This window comes from Mycteria americana, chromosome 8 (assembly GCF_035582795.1).
Source record: "Mycteria americana isolate JAX WOST 10 ecotype Jacksonville Zoo and Gardens chromosome 8, USCA_MyAme_1.0, whole genome shotgun sequence".
In the NCBI taxonomy this organism is placed as follows: domain Eukaryota; kingdom Metazoa; phylum Chordata; class Aves; order Ciconiiformes; family Ciconiidae; genus Mycteria; species Mycteria americana.
In genome coordinates, this window is record NC_134372.1 from 29,176,433 (window position 1) to 29,196,426 (window position 19,994).

Consider the following 19,994-nt stretch of genomic DNA (forward strand, 5'->3'; position numbering starts at 1 on the left):
CAAACTTCACTCTTGGAATTACTTTTTAAAATCTTTTGTTTATAAAAGGTTTTTTCTTTTTTAAGTGTGATGTGATAATATGGTCCTTCCTACTAATTTGTTCTTAGTGTAGTAAGGGGGTACCAGGACAGGCACTAAAACACAGCACAAAAAAAGGCACAACATGAAGTCCTCAAAGTAGTCCTTATCCAGCTTTCTGTCAGAAAAGGGAAGCAGGTGTTTCTTAGGACCAAGCTCACAAATATTGTTGGCAGCATTTGCAGCTTTCTAAAGAGAAGATTCCTGTGAAGATGCTTTCAGACAAGTCTGTTCTCCACAGGCCCTTGCTCATCCTCCTGCCCTACCCTGGAGGCCAAGGATTTTACCAGCATGTTTTTACTGATGGGACGTGGAAAATGGCTGACATTTAAAGCAATTGTGTTGTTTTCCCTGAGGGCTTTTACAATTATTTTGTGTTATGGTTAGGACCAGTTCTCTTATGACCAGAGGCACCTAAGCCCAGCTAATGGGAAATAAATCTTTTCAACAAGACCATAGTAATTTTTTTTTCTTTAAATGTGCACATCTACAAGACCTGTTCAATTCTATTTATTACAAATTATTAGAGATTTATAGAAATATGAACAAAGACATCCACCTAAACTTGGGTAAGGCTTAATGAAGTAAGGTGACTTAAAGCCTAGCTTATTCCTGATGTTGCGATTGTTCATTATATCATAAAAACAATGCCAGCCCTTGAAGATGAGGCCAACTCTTTTGTGTTGTGCTTAAACAGTGTACAATTATTTTTTTAACTGACTAGCACAGCCGCTTCTGTGTTAGGAAATGAGAGCCGTTAATGCCTCAGCAGAATTGGCCAAGAGTTGTCCATTTTCTCCAACTCTTTTCTTGCAGTGTCGCAGAGGAAGCACGGCTCTCAAGCTATCTCCACTTCCTTGAATTTAATTCTCTAGCTCAGAAGGGGGAGAAGGAAAAAAAAAAGGGAAGGGAAGAAGAGAGAACCTGGCTGAGGCATCACTGCTGTTATCTTCTATTTCACTTTGGCGCAAGACTACTACCACTGTGATGTAAGAGAGAAGCTAATGAAAGAAGAATTCCTTTGATTGGCTTTTTACACTGAAGCTTTCTTTCTGCCACTACTGACTGGCTGGTTATTTTTCTGTTATACTCGAAATCTGGATCCTGAGAAGTATATCACAAGGAAAAATTATTAAAATGGCACATCTAAGTATATGCTTCATCACAGATTGCCCTAAAAGGTAAAACCAGATTTTCCATGCATGGACACTATTTCTGCATCTGTTTTTGCATAAACAATCACAATGTCTATGAACATCAGATCTGTAAAATATCAAGTTAAGAAGCAATCTCCATTTGTCATTGAAGTCAATCTGGTATGACATATACTGGTAAGGAGATGATACAAGTTAAAAATATATGTGGTTACAAATAGAATCTTTAGTTCAAATGACAGAAACATGTTACATTATGGATTGAAATTACATATGTAATGAAACCCTATGATATAAACATTTAACTAAGTAATTCCTAGAAGGATACAAGGGGAAAAAATTATGTAAGAGAGTGGAATTTAACTTTAAAACAGTAGTGCCCTCACTTTCAAAGTAGTGAACACTGCCAGCTGCACTGAAGAGCTTGGAGCCGAGGGATCTCCAGCAGCTTTGGCGGTGGGAACACAAGGCACTTGCTACCTGTGGGTTACAGAGGATTATGTGCTTTTTTCACACTGACATAACCAAAAGTTCTGCCCTGAAGGTCAGATGCTGGAGGCCACAGCAGCCTCTGACTGACTGAAACACTAAGTCCTCCTGTTGAAGGCGGTGGTTTTTATATTACAGTAACTGTTATGTCCGTTTTAACTAACAGTCCCATTGCTGAACTCTGCATTTTGAGAATAACCGCATGCAGTCAGCCAGGCGCTGTGCTCCAGATTTAGTATGTTTTTTTTTTTCAAAGTGATTAGATGAGATTAGAGATTTTTTTCAAAGTGATTAGATTAACCCACTCTCACTGTCCTCGTCATCTTGTGCTTTGTGAGGACATCCTTCACTCTCAGCCAGGCACTATGCTTCTCCATCACTGCCTTTCCCTGTTAAAATCGTGAAGGCAAATGGCAAATGAAACTCACTGGTGGTATTTAATACTGGAAAAAGAGATGTTGAGCCCAATTTTTTAAAACCATTTAAATAAAACTCAGCAAGAACTTCTGTGTAGAAAAAGAGAAAATAACATTTTAATTCCTAATTTATTAGGATTCCCACATAAATAAAAGGAAGAGGTGATTGTTAACTAACAGTGGATTGAAAATTTTTTCAACAAGAGCTGGACAAATCCTTACTTTTAGTGTGTATGTGCCACCCACCTTTTTCTCTGTGATTAATTATGTCACTGTAATCTTACTAGGGCAAGTAACTGTAATCTTACTGTCCTCTTCCTGTGGGCTTGGGTCATGTGGTCGATTGCAGACTGGTGACAATAGTAGATTATCCTTGGGCTCAGTGATAACCTCTTGTATCAAGGGTTTTGAGGGGCTTGCTTGTTTATCTTTGATCTCCGGGTATCTTTCTGAATTAGCAGGCTCTGTAAAGAAGCTTTCAACAAGGGGTCTTAAGTGCTCCTTTTCATGCTCTTTATGTATCTTATACACATTTGAAAAAATTGCTGTTGGAACTTCTTCTCCTACTGAATTCTCAAACATGCTTTTATTGTTTTCCTCTAATGCAGAATCGCTGTCATTTGTCATTTCAGAAATTATTTCAATCTTTGGGTGATATTCCTGCTGTAAAGGTAGAAAATGTAATTGAAAATATATTACTTCAGATGTAAAAGCTAAAAGATGGGTAAATATCTCTTGGATCCACATAACTGCTGTCAGCTATGATGTGCTGTTCTCCCAAAATGTAAAGAACATGTGCTTCATACCCATAGCTCTGCTTCTTTGTGGATGAATCTTGGGTTAACTTTTCTCAGGCATTAGCGATGAACTGACCATAAACTATTAACAGTTCATAAAACAAAGACCTATTTCAGCAATTCAGCAATGTGTGGCCTCAATTCTATTACTTTACCTCCAAACAGAGGGACCTGACCAACATCTTTATCTGACTTCAGTTAAGAACTGAACACCCTTCGGAGCATGAGAGCTGCTAACACTTACTCCTTCAATAATCTTCTTTGTCCCCTTCTCTTATCTTCTTTTAATTGGAGGCTTTGTTGGCCAAGACATTTTGCAACACATGAGTCTGTGACCAAAAGAGCAAATAAATTCCACACCTTACACTGACTGTAGGAAAAGTTTGCATTATCTTGGAGGGAGTTGTGAAAACCATGCACTGTATCAGCCTCTGTCTCCAGCAAGGCAAGTACTAGTCAACATCAGAACTACAATCAAAGCTGTGCTTTTAATTGTTGTTGTTTTCTTTTTCTTTTTTCTCTTCTGTTTCTGTTTATAGGCTTTTGCCTAGAAGATCAGTTCGAGCACAGCACAACGCTAATGTGGGCATGAACTGCCTTGTGTCTGACTAGCCCCAAGTGGAGCAGAGGAGTTTCAATCTCTCTGTGTTTTCAGTTGAAAAGTCTGATTTTATTCAGTAGCAGGCAATTTGTTCTATCTATTCAGTCCTTTGCAGCATATTAGTATTGGTAAAGTATATTTTAAGAGTAATCTTCATTAAAACACTACATGCTGCTAAGAAATTAATCTTACTTAACTGTTGCATTACTTGATCTTATTTCTTATTTCAGAAAAATGACTTTTTCATTCTCTTATTTTTGCAACACAGTAATATAAAAAATCAAATAAAAAAAATATTTACAAGTGGACAGAGAAGATATGCTGAAACATCCGTTTTAGTTTATAAATGCATAACTGATTGCATCTCCCAAAACAGCATTTCACAACTTAGATTCTCCTCATTTTGCAAAACATTTGTAAATGTGTTTTGGGAAGCTTCATCACTGGAATTAATAAGAATCTTACCCTTTGAGCAAAGATTTTGTCTTCTGGGGGAAATTCACTTACATCTGTATCTTCTAAGTCAGGCAGTTCCTGAGGACAATCACAAGATCATTAATCAGTGGGAAATGCTACTCTAACCAATAAAATACAACATCTGTAACTCATTGGGAATCTTCTTCAAAGCAATGTTTTTCAGGGTTAGAGGCCACAGCCAGGAACACTGCACTGTCATCCTCTCAGAGATGACAGTTTCCTCTGTTAAGAACATGTGGGAAAAGGAAAATTCATCTGTCTCCAGAAACAGCAGATAAACAGCAATAACCTTAATGTCAGACTGAATGCTATTTTCTACTATACTGTATGATTATGAAAAAAAAAAAGGAAGATAAAAGGATAAACAGCAAGGCATTAACAGGATTTTAAAAGCAAACGTGGTTTATGCGTATTAGCTGTTTCTTATCTATTCAATAGACTTAATCTCAACTGCAACCCATCTTTACGGGTAAAAGCCAAATCAAGATCCGCAGTCTACCTGAAACTGTTTATCAGTAAACTCTGTTAACATAAATACGTCTAATAAAACATTGTTTTACTGTGAACGCCTCATAATTAAGGATATAGAACTGGAAACTTGCTGAGAACTGTTTTTCCTCAGACAGGTCCAATCATTTCAGCTTTCCATTAGAAAATATTATCTAAGACAACTGCCACTTGCTGACACGAAAGCAAAAATAGAGGGTGGGCATACAAAAATCACAGGTAGAAAGTAATACCTTTTTGCCAATTCTTTAATGTAGCTCAATACTGGTAAAAGCATCTCCTTTTGCTTTTAGAGCTTAATGATTTTGTAGCAAGCTGCTTGGCACGGTAGCATCAGGAACATCTAATCAGTACTGTCTTGCATGGTGAAGATTACTACAGAATTAAAATCAACAAAGGAAATTTCTGTTTCCTGATATGGTGGTAGCTAGTGCAGCATGAAGTCACGTTTTATACAAATATCATTAAAAATGTACAAATTAAGATTTGAGACTAATGTTAGTGGGTGGAACCTGATGTCAATAGGGAAGTGAAATACCTGTTAGTCTTACTCCAATCAGCAGGGTGCGCTTGCAGATCAAACCAAAATCACTTACTAAAAGTTATCCTGGTTTAGGTACACAGAATGTAGTTCAAATACCACCAAGGCATGTGCAGGAACATGGGCTTGTTTCTGCTTGACAGCGGGATGTCATAACCACCGCGTTACAAATCCTCCTCCACTCTTCCCCCTTATATCACTACTGAAAGCATCTACTGACTCCAGGATATGAGTAAAGACAATGGTGCTGCTCCAGAGCTTCTCACCATTGGCATCGTCACAGCCATTCCCTTCTATGTCAGCACCAAGTCTCTTTGGAAAATCTGCAATAGCATAAGTATTGGAGGTTGTTGTGAGAAGCTCTTTCCATCACTAAACATCAGTTAGTGAACGAAGTAGCATAGACCACTGAAATGTGTATTAGTATGTGATTTGGGTTCGTTTTTTCTTCTGTAGAATTAGAATAGTCACACTTTTTATGTGTCAAAAGAAACCCCATGCATGTATGCTGAAGAGTTCTTTTTATACTATGTTAAAGTTTGCGCAAAGGAGCGTGCTGTGGTGCCATATAGCACCAAGAGAAAAACAAACACTGAATCTATGAGATCTTCACACTGTGGGTACCTACGGTATCGCTATTTATTTAAAGCTTTTATTTCAGACCCTGCAAGATCTGCTTATAAAAATAATATTGTATATACTTGTAATTCCTGCTCGTTCTCTCCCTATCCTTGTTAAACCTGTTATTAAAAACAGCCAAACAGGAGGATGCAGCAGTAAGGCCTCTACTGAAGCACTGAGTTGAGCCCTTCAATAACAGGATGGAAATGGTTTCCTGGGAAATAAAGAGCACGGAAAAGATATAAGAGACTTTTCTAAAACATTCCAGTAAGAATTTAGTTAACAGTGGCAGTATAAGGGATCAAAGAGTGTATTAAGCGGTCTGGGAAATCAGAAGCTCAGAAGTTTGTTATTGCTAGTTATGTCATAATCTGACACTGTCAGTTTAGCAGCAGTGCCATAATGAGGACATACTGAATAGTTCTCCTTTGAAGTGAGATTGTATTTTTCAGTGGTATCCATGACCTGCTTATGGTTAAATGTGGTTAAACATGTTTAAATGTTTGCATCATCAGATAGAAATCTTAGATAACAGAAGACCGTATTACAAATGTCAATCGCTTATTATATACCTGAATAATGCACATCCTGCTTTTCTTGGAAATATACCTAAAAGTTGTATTTTGAGAATTAATTTATAGTATCTAATACTGCTAGCTAACATTTACAATGAGTGGGTGGCTATTTCCTCCTTATGCTTCTTCTGCAATAGTTCACATTTTCAACTGCAGATTTCATTTGAGTTTTGCCTAAGAGGATGCATGTATCCACTAGATTCTTTTTGTTGTTATTTCTGTTTTTTAAATGAGAGCCCTCATTAACTTCTCCAGAGAAATCACAGAGATAGAAGGTCAACTTCAGGTGATTTATGGCCAAAGGACAAAATAAACTTTGGAAGCAGTGGTAAATTCTTTACACATGCTACACTGGAGAGAATGAATACCCCTACAACTTTACTTTTTGGGTTTTTTTCTTTCTTTCCTTTTACTTTTCCTAATAGTAGACCTTTCTTAGAAACCTGGCCATATAGTTTTATTAGACAGGATGTCACAAGAATTAATTTGGGAGCAGACAATACCCAAATCTGAACTTCCCAAAATCTGAATCCAATACGTACATCAAGGTAAAGTTTCTCTGGTGTCTCCAGCTTGATCTGTTCAATTTCAGCACATTCATCCAGTTCAGGAAGCATGGCCTTTTCAGTAGCTGCCTTCTCTCTTGATAGATCTAAAGAATAAACAATAGTCAGTTGCAGAAAAGTAACTGAATAAAAGACTTTCTATATTGCAACAGCAAGCACTGCAAAACCAAACTGCTGGGGACCTGACTACCATTGCAGAATTCACAGCTGAATCCAGCTCTTTGTCTTTCCATCATATTCTTGGTCTTCCTTACATTGTATAAATTAATATTTGCATTTTGCAATAACGTATTCCAGAAATCTACAAAAGCATTCTTCTATGTGCGAAGGCACAAAACCACCTCTAGAGTGATGTCCAGCTTCTGCTGGCAGACAGACCGCACAGTTTATGTGGGAGCAAGGGAAGCCTGTAAGCTCTCCTGTCCTGTCGCTAAACCTGGCACGTATGAGAAGTGGAATTTCACCTTTATGTAGCAGAAGTTGCAGGTTGAGCCCTCAGTATTTTTTTTGTTTGTGGTATTTAAAGAATATTTTATCCAGTATTACTTGATTTTCAACTAGTCACTGTGGAAATCTAATGGGATGTTCTTATCTATGAATCAATTGGTTTGAATCACGGCAGAGGTGGCGCTACACTAAGACAGAGTTTGGCTCATTGTCTCTGCATCCTCAGTTTGGTTTGATTCTTCACTGTGTACATTACCGTCTGTCTTCTTGTTGAAATTTGAGCATTTGTAAGAGTTTGATTCTTGTGCATCCTCTTGAATTCTAGCAGGAATACTTCCAGATGTGAAGTCTGTGTTACCTCCCCTATTTCGTAGAAGTGTTATCACTTCATCACGAGCATCAAAACTTTCATTTCTGTATTTCTCAGTCTTCTCTTGAGTTTCTTCCTCTTCTGATATATTTGAAGTCTCTGATGTATTAGAATTTCCATCACTGTCATCTGAATTTGCAGGTGCTCCTAAAGAAGAAACAAGTTCATTAAAACTGCAGAGTTAATCTACCATTACTCATTCTAAATATCCAAACTTTACTACATGGTCTTAATACTTCGGCCTAAAATATGCATCAAAAGCTCCTACTTTGAGCCACTATTCATGGATCAGTAGTCCTCCCAAGATTGCAGCAATGTTGTGGGTTTTCCCATCTCAACTCCCTAGCAAATACAGTTCCCCAGCAAAAAAAACTCATCTGGAGAAAATACTATAGTAAATAATTGTCTGGTATTTATAACTTTGAAAAGACTCACAAGTGACTACATATTTAAACATATGTTTGAGCATTTTGATGGATCAGTGACAAATGCTGGAGTTATTCTCTCCTGTATGCAATCTAGTGCTTGCAGAAAAAGTTTTACTTGTTAGTCAACCATGTTTGATTTCAGAGCCTGTGAAACCCAAAAACATATCAGATAAACACCCCTCTGCACTGTAGTACTGCCTTCGTATTTGGCTTCAGTCCTGTTTATCCTGAAACATGCACGCTTCTCTAGAAAGGTTACATTGGGACCTATTACTGGTCATAAATGTATGCCTCCTTGAGTAATGTGGCAGAAGAATTTGTGGCATAAAAAAGGGCAGTAAGTGAAGAAAATTATTACAGACCTTCCTCTTACTGCCTGTATTACCACTACTGCAGGCTCTAGGCTGAAGCTCTTACTGTTAGTGAACGCAGCAGTGGAGGGGGACTGGTGAAGCAGTTATCACTGGGTCTTACTGGAGCCCACATGCCTATTGAAGCCAGCCTTGTTCTGCATCTTGGGGAAATACCGCTCTCGGGGTGTAACTGCCTGCCTCCACCCATGAATGCCTGCTGGAACCATTAGTGCCCTGACTAGCACCTGGTTGCCCTGGTGAAGAGCACAAGAGCTTGAAACACTGGGACAGGAAGTGGTTTGTTGTTTTTTTGTTTCATCAGCAGTGAGAAAGGTGATGATTGCTTAAAATCATTGTGGTTAATCTAAGATGCACCAAGTTTAATAAAATATTTAGTATGGGAAAAGAAGATTCATAAATATATTCCAAAAATTGCATCAGCCTGCTTCTGAACATTTAGGAACTATTCATTTATTTTAAACATTCAAATTGAAGCAGACACAGACATCTTCCAAAATAGTAACCACAAACCTTCTAGGATGTCTGTTGCATCTCCATTTCCACATTTTGCACTTGCATCTCCTTCTTCCATATACTTGCCTCTTTTCTTTTCCTCTGCTTTTTGCCTGATTGCTGCTAAAGCATCAATGCTATCTTGGATTTTTTTTCTCTCTCTGGTTTCCCATTTTTCCCTTTCTGCTTTCTCAGCTTCAAGCCCTCCAACAGCCCAGGCTTCTGCACAGGCTCTAATGGAAACACAAAAGCTCACTGTAATATAGCTATAAGAGCCCATCTTTATAATGAGAGATAAATTTAAAATAGCTTGCAACAGCATAAAATAGCTGCAAGAGAAAAAAAGCATATAGCAGTGACAATCCCTTATGAAACAGGGATGCACATATATCTTATCTTGTATGTGAAACTGCAACAAAAGAAACAAAGATATCCAAATACTGGTGATTACACCACCAGAGATCTGCCAGGAGTGCTGATCTTGGCTTTGCTTTTCCAGACACCTGTTCAGTTTCTGTTGAAATGAGGATTTGCCTCTGGTCTACAGACTTGGCGTAAAACAATTCTGTTCAAGAATTAATTCTCTTGTGAAAAAATACATGTATTTTTCCTAGGTATGTTAGATGTAGAACTCCATAGTATAATACTCTCATACTCAAAGTCACCCACCCTCAATAAATTATACCTGTCAGTCTTCCTTTCCTTCCATGACAATATTGACAAAAAATGGATGAGTGAGCATTAGCATTTAAGCTTTATTGCTGTGTAAAGAAGATGGCTCTGTTTCTTACCTATCCTTTGGGAAAACTGGTCTGTCATCCAGGTATGTTAGTAGTTTTAGTCGAACAATAAGTGTTTTTCTATAATTAGCAATTTTCTTTATCACTTGGTTTCCCATCAAATTCAGCACATGCTAGAGAAACAAGGGAAAAAAATTTTAAAGTTGAGTAGCATATCCCAATCTAGATACGCACTTTCTCTATCATTTCAAAAAACAAGAAGTGAATAAAACATCCTGGGTGTTACAGGTAATCTACAAAAACCAAATAATGTTTAATAACATTTCTTTTAGACCACGACCTATTGTGCGCTGGACTACCCGACAAAACCATTTAATAGGATTCACCCATATACACGATATAAACCCTCAGCTATATTTGGCTTACCAAATTAGGCATAGTCTCCAGAATAGTTATAATACTTGGATCACTTAGATTGTTGTGGGAAAGATCAAGAACAGAAATACTTGGGCATTCTTGCAAGTGCTGTATGTCTTCCACTGTTTGTAACTTATTGTGAGCAATCTGCAGAGTCTGCAGGACTTTCAGACAAGCTGTCAGACAAGAACAGTACAATGAAAGTAAAGGTAAGAGTCATTGCTTCACAGAGGGTTTTCTGGAGCCAGTAGAAAACTGCATTGTCAAAATAATTGTTTCTACTGAATTGTGGGGAGCTTTTTTCTAAATTTGTTGTTCTGCTATATGCACTTTTTGGCGAGGCCTCCAAGGCTGCTTTCTTCACCCCAGGAAAAATAGTTTTTTGTTTTTAGGATGGTGCTGGTTTTTAATTCATTTCAAACTAGTCAGTTACACCAAAGCAAGAGCTTGTGTTTCAAATTACTCCCAATGTACACAAATGATAATGTAGAGGAATTCTTTTTATTGTCTGCTGAAGATGGAATAAATCCTTTAACAGACATAAAAGATTTGGTAATCATGTCTGCAACTGCCAAAGCACATCATAACTGTAAAGTAAATGGTGAAAACTGCATTGCCAGCCTGTCTGCAACACAGATAAGTATTTAGATGGTATTAAGAAGTGAGGAAAAACTACTTAATTGTCCCAGGTATCCACGTGAAAGTAATTACTATGTCTTTTCTGTTTTCTCATCTATTTAAATTGCAAAATACATAGGTTTGACTCTTCAGTACAAGCCTTGTGGACTTTGGTATGGGATATTGTGCAAAATTCTAACATGAATAAAAAAACCCTTGAAACTAGTGCCACTAATAATAGCTTAGCTTAGTCAAAGCTTAGGAATATGGGCTCATTATAAGCTAAAACATGTTGCACGAACAGTTCTTACAGAGATTCTCAATGGTCTTCACGTAGTTGTTACTGATATTGAGGGAATCCAGCTTTTGTAAGGGTTCAAGGTTTTCAATTTTCTTAATTAAATTGAGTTGCAAGTAGAGGCAACGCAACTCTGTCAGAGCTTCCAAATTCTCGATTTTTGTTAAGCCATTGCATTCCAGCCATAAACACTTCAATCCAGTATACTCTTCAAGATTCTCCAGGCGGCCAAATCCTGCAGAAAAAGATGTTTTAAAATGAAATTGCATTGGCTGAAAACAAGTCTTTGGAAGAGTAAATTTCATTAAACCAGTGCTGCTGAAACAGCCTGTGGGAACACTTGTACTCTCCACTGAATTAATGGTACAGTACCTGGCCCATAAAGGGCAAGAACATATAGGTACCTATTCTGGTCTATATCTCATGGAGCCCTTTAGATGCTCAAATAATGCATAGTGAGAAACTAGCAAAAACAAGGCCAAATGTAGTTGGTAGATTTAGCATGTCCTATTTATTTAAAACAATTCTTACGCTAACCTGAACCAGCTAACTGTATCATGCAAAAACCTGCTCAAAGATCATAAGAGGATGATCCGTGTTCATTCTAGCAACTTCTTTTTCTTTCAGTAGTATTTGAGAACATGCAGCAAGTGTTTACTGTTCCTTTTCTTCCTGACCATTTTTATTTGGCAGTAAAAAAGTCCCCAAAGCTGGAAAACAGCTTCTTTATACAAACACGTTTAAGAAGAAATACATATATTTTCCTCTGAATGCAAGCCAGACCTGTATTTTAAGACATTTCTCAGAGGCTACTGTTTTGGAAGAAAAAGTGTCCCTTGATTCCTATTGATCCTTTGAATGACTCCACAAAGTGAATTAGGTCTATAATCAGTTCACTTTTCTACCTTCACAGTGACTCATTTTGTTTCACAATTTCATTATTATATTAAATTTAATTATGTTTCTAATTTAAAAGAATTATTAGATACCTTACTTCAGTGAGCCATAAAATAGATTCTCTGCTAAAATGCTACTTAGAATGATAAATCTAAACAGTCATGTCTCCATCTTACCTTTATAATGCAAGTAAAGTGTATCATTTAAATATGGGGTCAAGTATAATTTCTGCTGTTTACAGATGTCTTGCAGAATCTTTTTTGTCATTCTAAAATAACAATGGGAAGCAAAAGCAAAACAAAAAAATTATTTCAGTTCACATTCTGAAATCTTTGGGTTTTTAACAGATTTCAATACAACACAATTAATAGTTCTTTTATGCAAGAGAAATGGCTACAGCTTTCAAGACTATACTAAAAATAAAAAAGTAGTAGGTTTTTTGCAGTGGCTTTCCATTTCTACCTGTTTGAAGTGAGTTACCAGGCTCTTCTGCTAAAAAATAGAGAGTATGTAGGAAAATGGGGAAGGAATTAGAGTCCATCCTCTTGGAAAAGAGCAGCATGATTCTGTTAGAATATGGTTCCTTCCTCTCCAATTGTTTCCTCCATTCCTTGCTGCTTTGGTGCAGGACCTTTGGTAGCATAGCCAATTTTTCTCAGACTAGAAAAATCGATAGTTATCAAACCTAACATTTTAATGAAATGCTGACTCTGAAATAGCACTCAAGACAGTTTTAATATACAGCTGTGATTGGCTAGGAATGCCACAGTAAGAAAATGAATAATACTTGTTCAGTGGTAATCGCTTAATGTTCAGCTCCACTCCTTTTGGGATTCATGCAAGCAAGAAACAAGAAAAGGCTATTCAGGGCAGCTGTGGGCTACAGCTGAACAGTGCAGGGGCAGAGGACTCAGCAAGAGGCATTGGGCAGAAAGCTACAGTGTGAAACAGCAGAGGCTGCAGGGGCGAAGCACTTGGGCTGGCAGCCAACAGTGGCCAAACAAGGCCAAAGTTGCACGCGGCATCAGCAAGACAGCAAACCCCCAAAGCGGTACCTACATGGGTGGCCTGAAAACTGCTAAACTAGAAATGGATCACAGTGAAGAGCAGCTGATGGGATGAGTTACGCCGTTATCTGGGACCCTCTGCTAGACAGCACTGGATCGACAGTTTCATAGAGTTGGTAGTCCCTGAGCAGGGACTTTGCAAAGAGTGACAGGACACTGGTTTTGGAGGCAAGCTGTCCAGGGCTACATAAAATTTAGTAACACTATAGACAAAAAGTTTGGGAACCCATTAGGAAACACCTAGCAAAAAACATTCCAAAGCAGAAAATATCTGTATCTTCCTATTTAGAAAGCTTAGATTCTGTAAAACGAAATTCAAAAATAAAACTTCTAGTAGATATTCCTCACAAAAGAAATATTGCAGAAATACAATGTTAAATGGTCCAAAATTATTGTCTACTTCTAAATTCCATATTAATAAATTGAACTTTGCATTTGTGGTCATAAGTATTCATAGGACTAAAGCTTGTAACAGTAAGATTTTCTTGGCAGGAAGATATTTTCAAAATAACAAAAAAACTTGAGTAAGGCAGTGAAGTTAAACCTTCCATAATGAATTTGCTTTTACATTTATTTACTTACTACACTAAAAATCTCAATATTGCTGAAGAACAAAACTGTAATACAGTCAACTAGTCAATTGAGTTCCTGGGGCAATATAAAATATGATTGTCAGCCTGCAACTGTCCTGTAAGCCAAATGTGCCTGACATAAATCTCTGAAGGAATAAAAGATTTATAAACTTTGAGCAAAACCTTTAAATATATACTGTTTTCTTGTGTTGTCAGCCCAGGTACATTATTGTATGCTAGCTAGAATCATAGAATCATTAAGATTGGAAAAGACCTCTAGGATCATCTAGTCCAACTGTCAACCCAACACCTCCATGCCTACTAAACCATGTCCGAAGTGCCACATCTACACATTTTTTTAACTCTTCCAGGGATGGTGACTCCACCACCTCTCTGGGCAGCCTGTTCCAATGCTTGATAACCCTTTCAGTAAAGAAATTTTTCCTAATATCCAATCTAAACCTCTCCTGACACAATCTGAGGCCCTTTCTTCTTGTCCTATGGCTTCTTACCTGGGAGAAGACACCAACACCCACCTCGTTACAGCCTCCTTTCAGGTAGTTGTAGAGAGCAATAAGGTCTCCCCTCAGCCTCCGCTTCTCCAGGCTAAACAACCCCAGTTCCCTCAGATGCTCCTCATAAGACTTGTGCTCTAGACCCTTCACCAGCTTCGTTGCCCTTCTCTGGACATGCTCCAGCACCTCAATCTCCTTCTTGTACCGAGGGGCCCAAAACTGAACACGGTATTCGAGGTGCGGCCTCAGTACAGTGCTGAGTACAAGGGGACAATCAGTTCCCTAGTCCTGCTGGCCACACTATTCCTGATACAAGCCAGGATGCTGTTGGCCTTCTTGGCCACCTGAGCACACTGCTGGCTCATATTCAGCTGGCTGTCAGCCAGCAACCCCAGGTCCTCCTCTGCTGGGCAGCTTTCCAGCGACTCTTCCTCAAGCCTGTAGCATTGCATGGGGTTGTTGTGACCCAAGTGCAGGACCCAGCACTTAGCCTTGTTGAACCTCATACAATTGGCCTCAGCCCATCTATCCAGCCTGTCCAGATCCCTCTGCAGAGCCTTCCTACCCTCAAGCAGATCAACATTCCTGCCCAACTCGGTGTCGTCTGCAAACTTACTGAGGGCGCACTTGATCTCCTCATCCAGATCATTGATAAAGATATTAAACAAGACTGGCCCCAAAACTGAGCCCTGGTGAACACCACTTGTGACCGGCCACCAAATGGATTTAACTCCGTTCACCACAACTCTCTGGGCTTGGCCATCCAGCCAGTTTTTTACCCAGCGAAGAGTAGGCCCACCTAAGCCATGAGCAGCCAGTTTCTCCAGGAGAATGCTGTGGGAAACTGTGTCAAAGGCTTTACTGAAGTTCAGATAGACAACATCCACAGCCTTTCCCTCATCTACTAGGTGGGTCACCTGGTCGTAGAAGGAGATCAGGTTGGTCAAGCAGGACCTGCCTTTCATGAACCCATGCTGGCTGGGCCTGATCCCCTGGTTGGCCTGCATAAGCCTGTTGAGCGCACTCAAGATGAACCGCTCCATAATTTTCCCTGGTACCGAGGTCAGGCTGACAGGCCTGTAGTTCCCTGGATCCTCCTTCTGGCCCTTCTTGTAGATGGGTGTCACATTGGCAAGCCTCCAGTCATCTGGGACCTCCCGTGTTAACCAGGACTGCTGATAAAAGATGGAGAGTGGCTTGGCAAGCTCCTCCGCCAGCTCCCTCACTACTCTCGGGTAGATCCCATCCAGCCCCATAGACTTGTGAGTGTCCAGGTGGCGTAGCAGGTCACTAACTGCTTCCTCCTGGATTATGGGGGTTTTATTCTGCCCTCCATCCCTGTCTTCCTGCTCAGGGGGCTGCATTCCCTGAGGATAACTGGTCTGACTATTAAAGACTGAGGCAAAGAAGGCATTAAGTACCTCAGCCTTTTCCTCATCCTTGGTGGCAATGTTCCCCCCCACATCCAATAAAGAAAGGAGATTCTCCTTGTCTCTCTTTCTGTTGTTAATGTATTTGTTAAAACATTTTTTATTATCTCTTACAACAGTGGCCAGATTGAGTTCTAGCTGGGCTTTTGCCTTTCTAATCTTCTCTCTGCTTGACTTGACGAGATCCCTGTACTCTTCTTGAGTTGCCTGCCCCTTCTTCCAAAAGTGGTAAACTCTCCTTTTTTTCCTGAGTTCCAGCAAAAGCTCCCTGTTCAGCCAGGCTGGTCTTCTTCCCCACCAGTTCGTCTTACAGCACATGGGGACAGCCTGCTCCTGTGCCTTTAAGACTTCCTTCTTAAAGAATGCCCAACCTTCCTGGACTCCTTTGCCCTTCGGGACTGTCTCCCAAGGGACTCTCTCAACCAGTGTTCTTAACAGGCCAAAGACTGACCTCTGGAAGTCCATAGCAGTGGTTTTGCTCATCCCCCTCCTTACTTCGCCCCAAGTCGAGAACTCTATCCTATCATGGTCACTAAGCCCAAGATGGCCTCCAACCACCACATCTCCCACCAGTCCCTCTCTGTTTGTAAACAGCAGGTCAAGCGAGGCACCTCCCCTGGTAGGCTCACTTACCAGCTGTGTCAGGAAGCTATCTTCCACACATTCCAGGAACCTCCTAGACTGTTTCCTCTCCCCTGTGTTGTATTTCCAGCATACGCCTGGTAAGTTGAAGTCCCCCATGAGAACAAGGGCTAGCGATTGTGAGACTCCTGCCAGCTGTTTATAGAATGCTTCATCTGCCTCTTCATTCTGGTTGGGTGGTCTATAACAGACACCCAGCAGGATATCTGCCTTGTTGGCTTTCCCCCTCACTCAAGCACTCAAGGTTGGTTAGTTGGTTAAGCACTCAACCTTATCATCATAATTGCTGAGTTCTACACAATCGAAACATTCCCTAACATACAGAGCCACGCCACTGCCTCTCCTTCCTTGCCTATCCCTTCTGAAGAGCTTATAGCCATCCAGCACTCCAGTCGTGAGAGTCATCCCACCATGTTTCTGTGATGGTGACTAAGTCATAGCTATCCTGCTGCACAATGGCTTCCAGCTCCTCCTGTTTGTTGCCCATGCTGCGTGCATTGGTGTAGATACACTTGAGCTGGGCTATCGATTTAAATCCCAACATTGGCATGCCACCCTTAGGCTCCTCTCTAGTGAGCCTGGTCACATCCCCTTCCCCCTTCAAACCTAGTTTAAAGCCCTCTTGATGAGCCCCGCCAACTCATGGGCAAGAATCCTTTTTTCCCTTTGAGATAGCTGAACTCTATCTGTCGCCAGCAGGCCCGGTGCTGTGTAAACATCCCCATGATCAAGAAAACCAAAATCCCGCCGATGGCACCAGCCTCTGAGCCATGTGTTGAGCAGGTGAGTTTCCCTGTTCCTTTTGGTATTCTTCCCTGCCACTGATGGGAAGCTACTTGTAGTATATCCCACTGTTTTTCATTGTGCTATGCGTAGTAGCATTTAATCAAATTATTAGCATCCTCAGGCAATTTATAGGATCATAAAACATGTTCCTTCAAAACACTAATTATCTTATGTGCAATTGTTGCTCTCTGCCATCATTCTTCATAAGAACTTAATTCTGAAGTGTGCCAGGCTGATTAGTCCAGGATAATGAAGTTTTCTATGTAAGTACAGTCCAATCTACTTCCCAATAACTCAGTAAGAGTCTTTCCCTTGACTTTAAAGTACTGTAACTGTCTGTAATAGAACAGCTATGTTAAAGTTAGCAGCAACATAAACTTTGAGAAGTTTCAGCATGTAAGCAGGTACAGGGACGGACGGTAAATCTTCATTATTCCTTATGTATCACTCCATAACTAGCCCACATGACCAGACTTTCAACAATGTTATTAAATAGTACCAAATATGGTTTTTAATTTTATTATTTGCTTGCAATGTGTTTAATCAGAAATAACACCAGAATAATCCCATTTCACAACTATTCATGAACAGCCATCGCAGTGCATGCTGGTTTAGGCTTGACCAAAATTGGAGCCAGAGCTTACAGAGGAGTTGTATCTTATTGTCAACTATCTGAGGTACCTCTGGATTTCCTCTGCTAAAAATTATCTTGACAACTGACATACTTACATTGTGATGAATTAATACAATGCATTGTCTGAACTGATGCTTAGAAATGGTAAAATCTACTGACAAATGACTCCCACGAGAGTCTGCACAATTTTCTCCAGATCCATTAAATAGACTATATCACATAGTTAGAATGTAGTTTGCTACTGTGGCCATAAAAAAGCCATACAGATGCTGGAAATATCAACAATTCCTGATTTATCAATTAATCTCAAATTCATCTTCAAAATTGGTCTCCTGAATTAATTTGTAGAATAGCAAAACTCCCATTGACTTCAACAATGCCAAGATTTAAATAAAAAACATCCACAAACAATGTATTACCTTACACAGCCCCTCTTTTCTTCTGTTGTTTGACTGAATGAGCTGGTTACTGATTTGCGATCACCGTCTGATTTTTGTTCATTCTGTTGATCTGCTCTGGACATACAGTTGATGGCTTTCTCTTGAGTTTTAACATCTTTGTAAGAAAACAAGTTGCAGTTTAACAGCATGAGTGGGGAAGAAGTGTCATGTTGCCAATTACTTTAGAGAAATATTGAAGAGCACATTATTGAATATGAATGTCAAGAAAATAAGTGTGCTAACCAAGATTTTTGCTGACATTTTTAATGAAAGGAAACAACTTTTTTAGAAGGCAAAAGTAGTAAAATAAGTAGTAGCAAAATAAATTGTTGAAATTTGCTTTTTTTTTTTTGTTTAGATCTGGAAGTCAGGTAGTACCCACTAGCCTTAAGAAGAATATTACAATGTACAGTGACAATATAAAGTACTGGCACCAATATTCTTACGGTCTTAGACATCTACTATATATTACATTTAGTTAACAATAATTTAACAAGACTGCTAACTTTGCACATAAAGAGACTACAGTAATAGTGTATCTGAGTAATCTCAAGCACTGTTTGTTAGTCTAGCTCTTCTACAAATTTACCCTTTTGCACTCTTCGGAAGGTGTCTCCAGTGCTATACTCATGCAAGCTGTCTTTAGATTGCCCTTGATTAATTGCATTTTCAATACTCTTCTCTTCAGATTCCTGCTTTGCACCTTCTAGTTGCGCTTGTATTCCAGACACTTAAAAAGAGACAGTGCAAAAATAATGATTGTACCAGCTTATTTAAATATGATTGTAGTTAAAACTTTTAGAGGTCAGGCTAGCTGTATGACTGCAACACAGGCAGAAGAAAATTAAAGAAACAGAAAAAAAAAGCACAATAAGATGGCAATTGAGTAAGCCTCAGTTATGGCAAGATTTTCAGTGAATTCAGTGGGGAAAGAATAAGCTCATATTGCATGCAGATGAGTAATGACAGACTTGATTTCTAGGCCTTACGTTCACTAAAGTTCCCTAAATTCTTCCTAGCAAGCCACCTGGAAGGGCTCACCTGTGTTGACAGAATTGCCTTCATTTTCAGTTTGGGTAGCTTCATTTCTGGTGTCGTTCACAGACTCTCCTGACACCTCTTGCGCAGTAACCTCCCCCCCCAGGCCTTTGTCCGAGTCTCCGTTTTGTGATTGCATTTTAAGATAGGTGATTTAGACAAACAGCAGCCAAGTTGGTACGTGACTTACAATCCAACTTCCAGACAAAATGTGTAAAGGCTTTAGTAGAAGAACCTGTTACAGATAAAAATACCACATGAGTAAATTATGAAGCCTGCACAGAGCTAGAACTTGGAGCTATTCACTGTGGAGATACCAAAAGGCAGGGAGGGTTTACCTTAAATCCTGCCCACAGCGGATCTCACTCAGAGTAGAGAGGACCATGGCTGAGAAGCCTCCCAAAACCAGAGCAAAGTCACTTTTTTCCTTTTGAAGCTGGCATGCTGAGGATGCAGCGATGGTGCTCATTCGAGGCACAGCCTGCTCTTGCGTAATGCCTGCCTCCCCCCACTGCAAGCCAGGTGGACTCCTGAGGGGAGTTTTAGTCTCCTCACAAGGGTTGCAGATGCTGTTACGTTTCACCCCTGCACTTTTTGCTGTTATAGCCCGGGAGCTCTCTAGACAAGACGCGTGTCCTAGAGCGTACTGCTATGTCTCCCGTTAAACCTGCAACTCCCTTTACCTGACCCGAGACCCAAGCTGGGCCGAGTGTTCCGATCCAGGCCCCGGCGCACGGCGTCAGCAGCCGCTCCTGGCCTCGCCGCGTTATCTCCTAAGCAGCAGGAGACGTAAACCGCGAGGGACGGGACGGGACGGGACGGGACGGGACGGGACGGGACGGGACGGGACGGAGCGGAGCCCGCCCCCGCCGGAGGCCCCTGAGGCGCAGGCAGGCACAGGCAGCCGCGCCCCGCCTCAGCTGCTCCAACCGCCGCCGTCGCCGTGGCGACGCCGCGCGCAGGCCCA

General features: G+C 40.2%; 1 protein-coding gene across 6 annotated transcripts; it reads right to left on the reverse strand.

The window, feature by feature from the left end:
• Positions 1-1,940: 1,940 nt before the first annotated feature.
• On the reverse strand, positions 1,941-19,963 carry DNAAF1 (dynein axonemal assembly factor 1). Of its 6 annotated transcripts, none has more exons than XM_075510533.1 (14): positions 19,711-19,961; positions 19,031-19,262; positions 18,579-18,719; positions 17,969-18,104; positions 12,080-12,171; positions 11,020-11,241; positions 10,100-10,266; positions 9,725-9,846; positions 8,952-9,166; positions 7,526-7,786; positions 6,799-6,908; positions 4,001-4,069; positions 2,422-2,800; positions 1,941-2,110 (listed from the first exon to the last, which is right to left on the reverse strand). In XM_075510533.1, the coding sequence occupies exons 2-14, from the start codon at positions 19,164-19,166 to the stop codon at positions 2,085-2,087; spliced, it is 2,076 nt and encodes a 691-aa protein (XP_075366648.1). In that variant the 5' UTR covers positions 19,167-19,262; positions 19,711-19,961; the 3' UTR covers positions 1,941-2,084. The 6 variants fall into 6 exon arrangements, with proteins under 6 accessions (XP_075366648.1, XP_075366649.1, XP_075366647.1 ...); XM_075510534.1 differs by having other exon boundaries at positions 2,422-2,797; positions 19,366-19,961; XM_075510532.1 differs by having other exon boundaries at positions 19,366-19,961.
• Between the last annotated feature and the right edge of the window lie 31 nt (positions 19,964-19,994).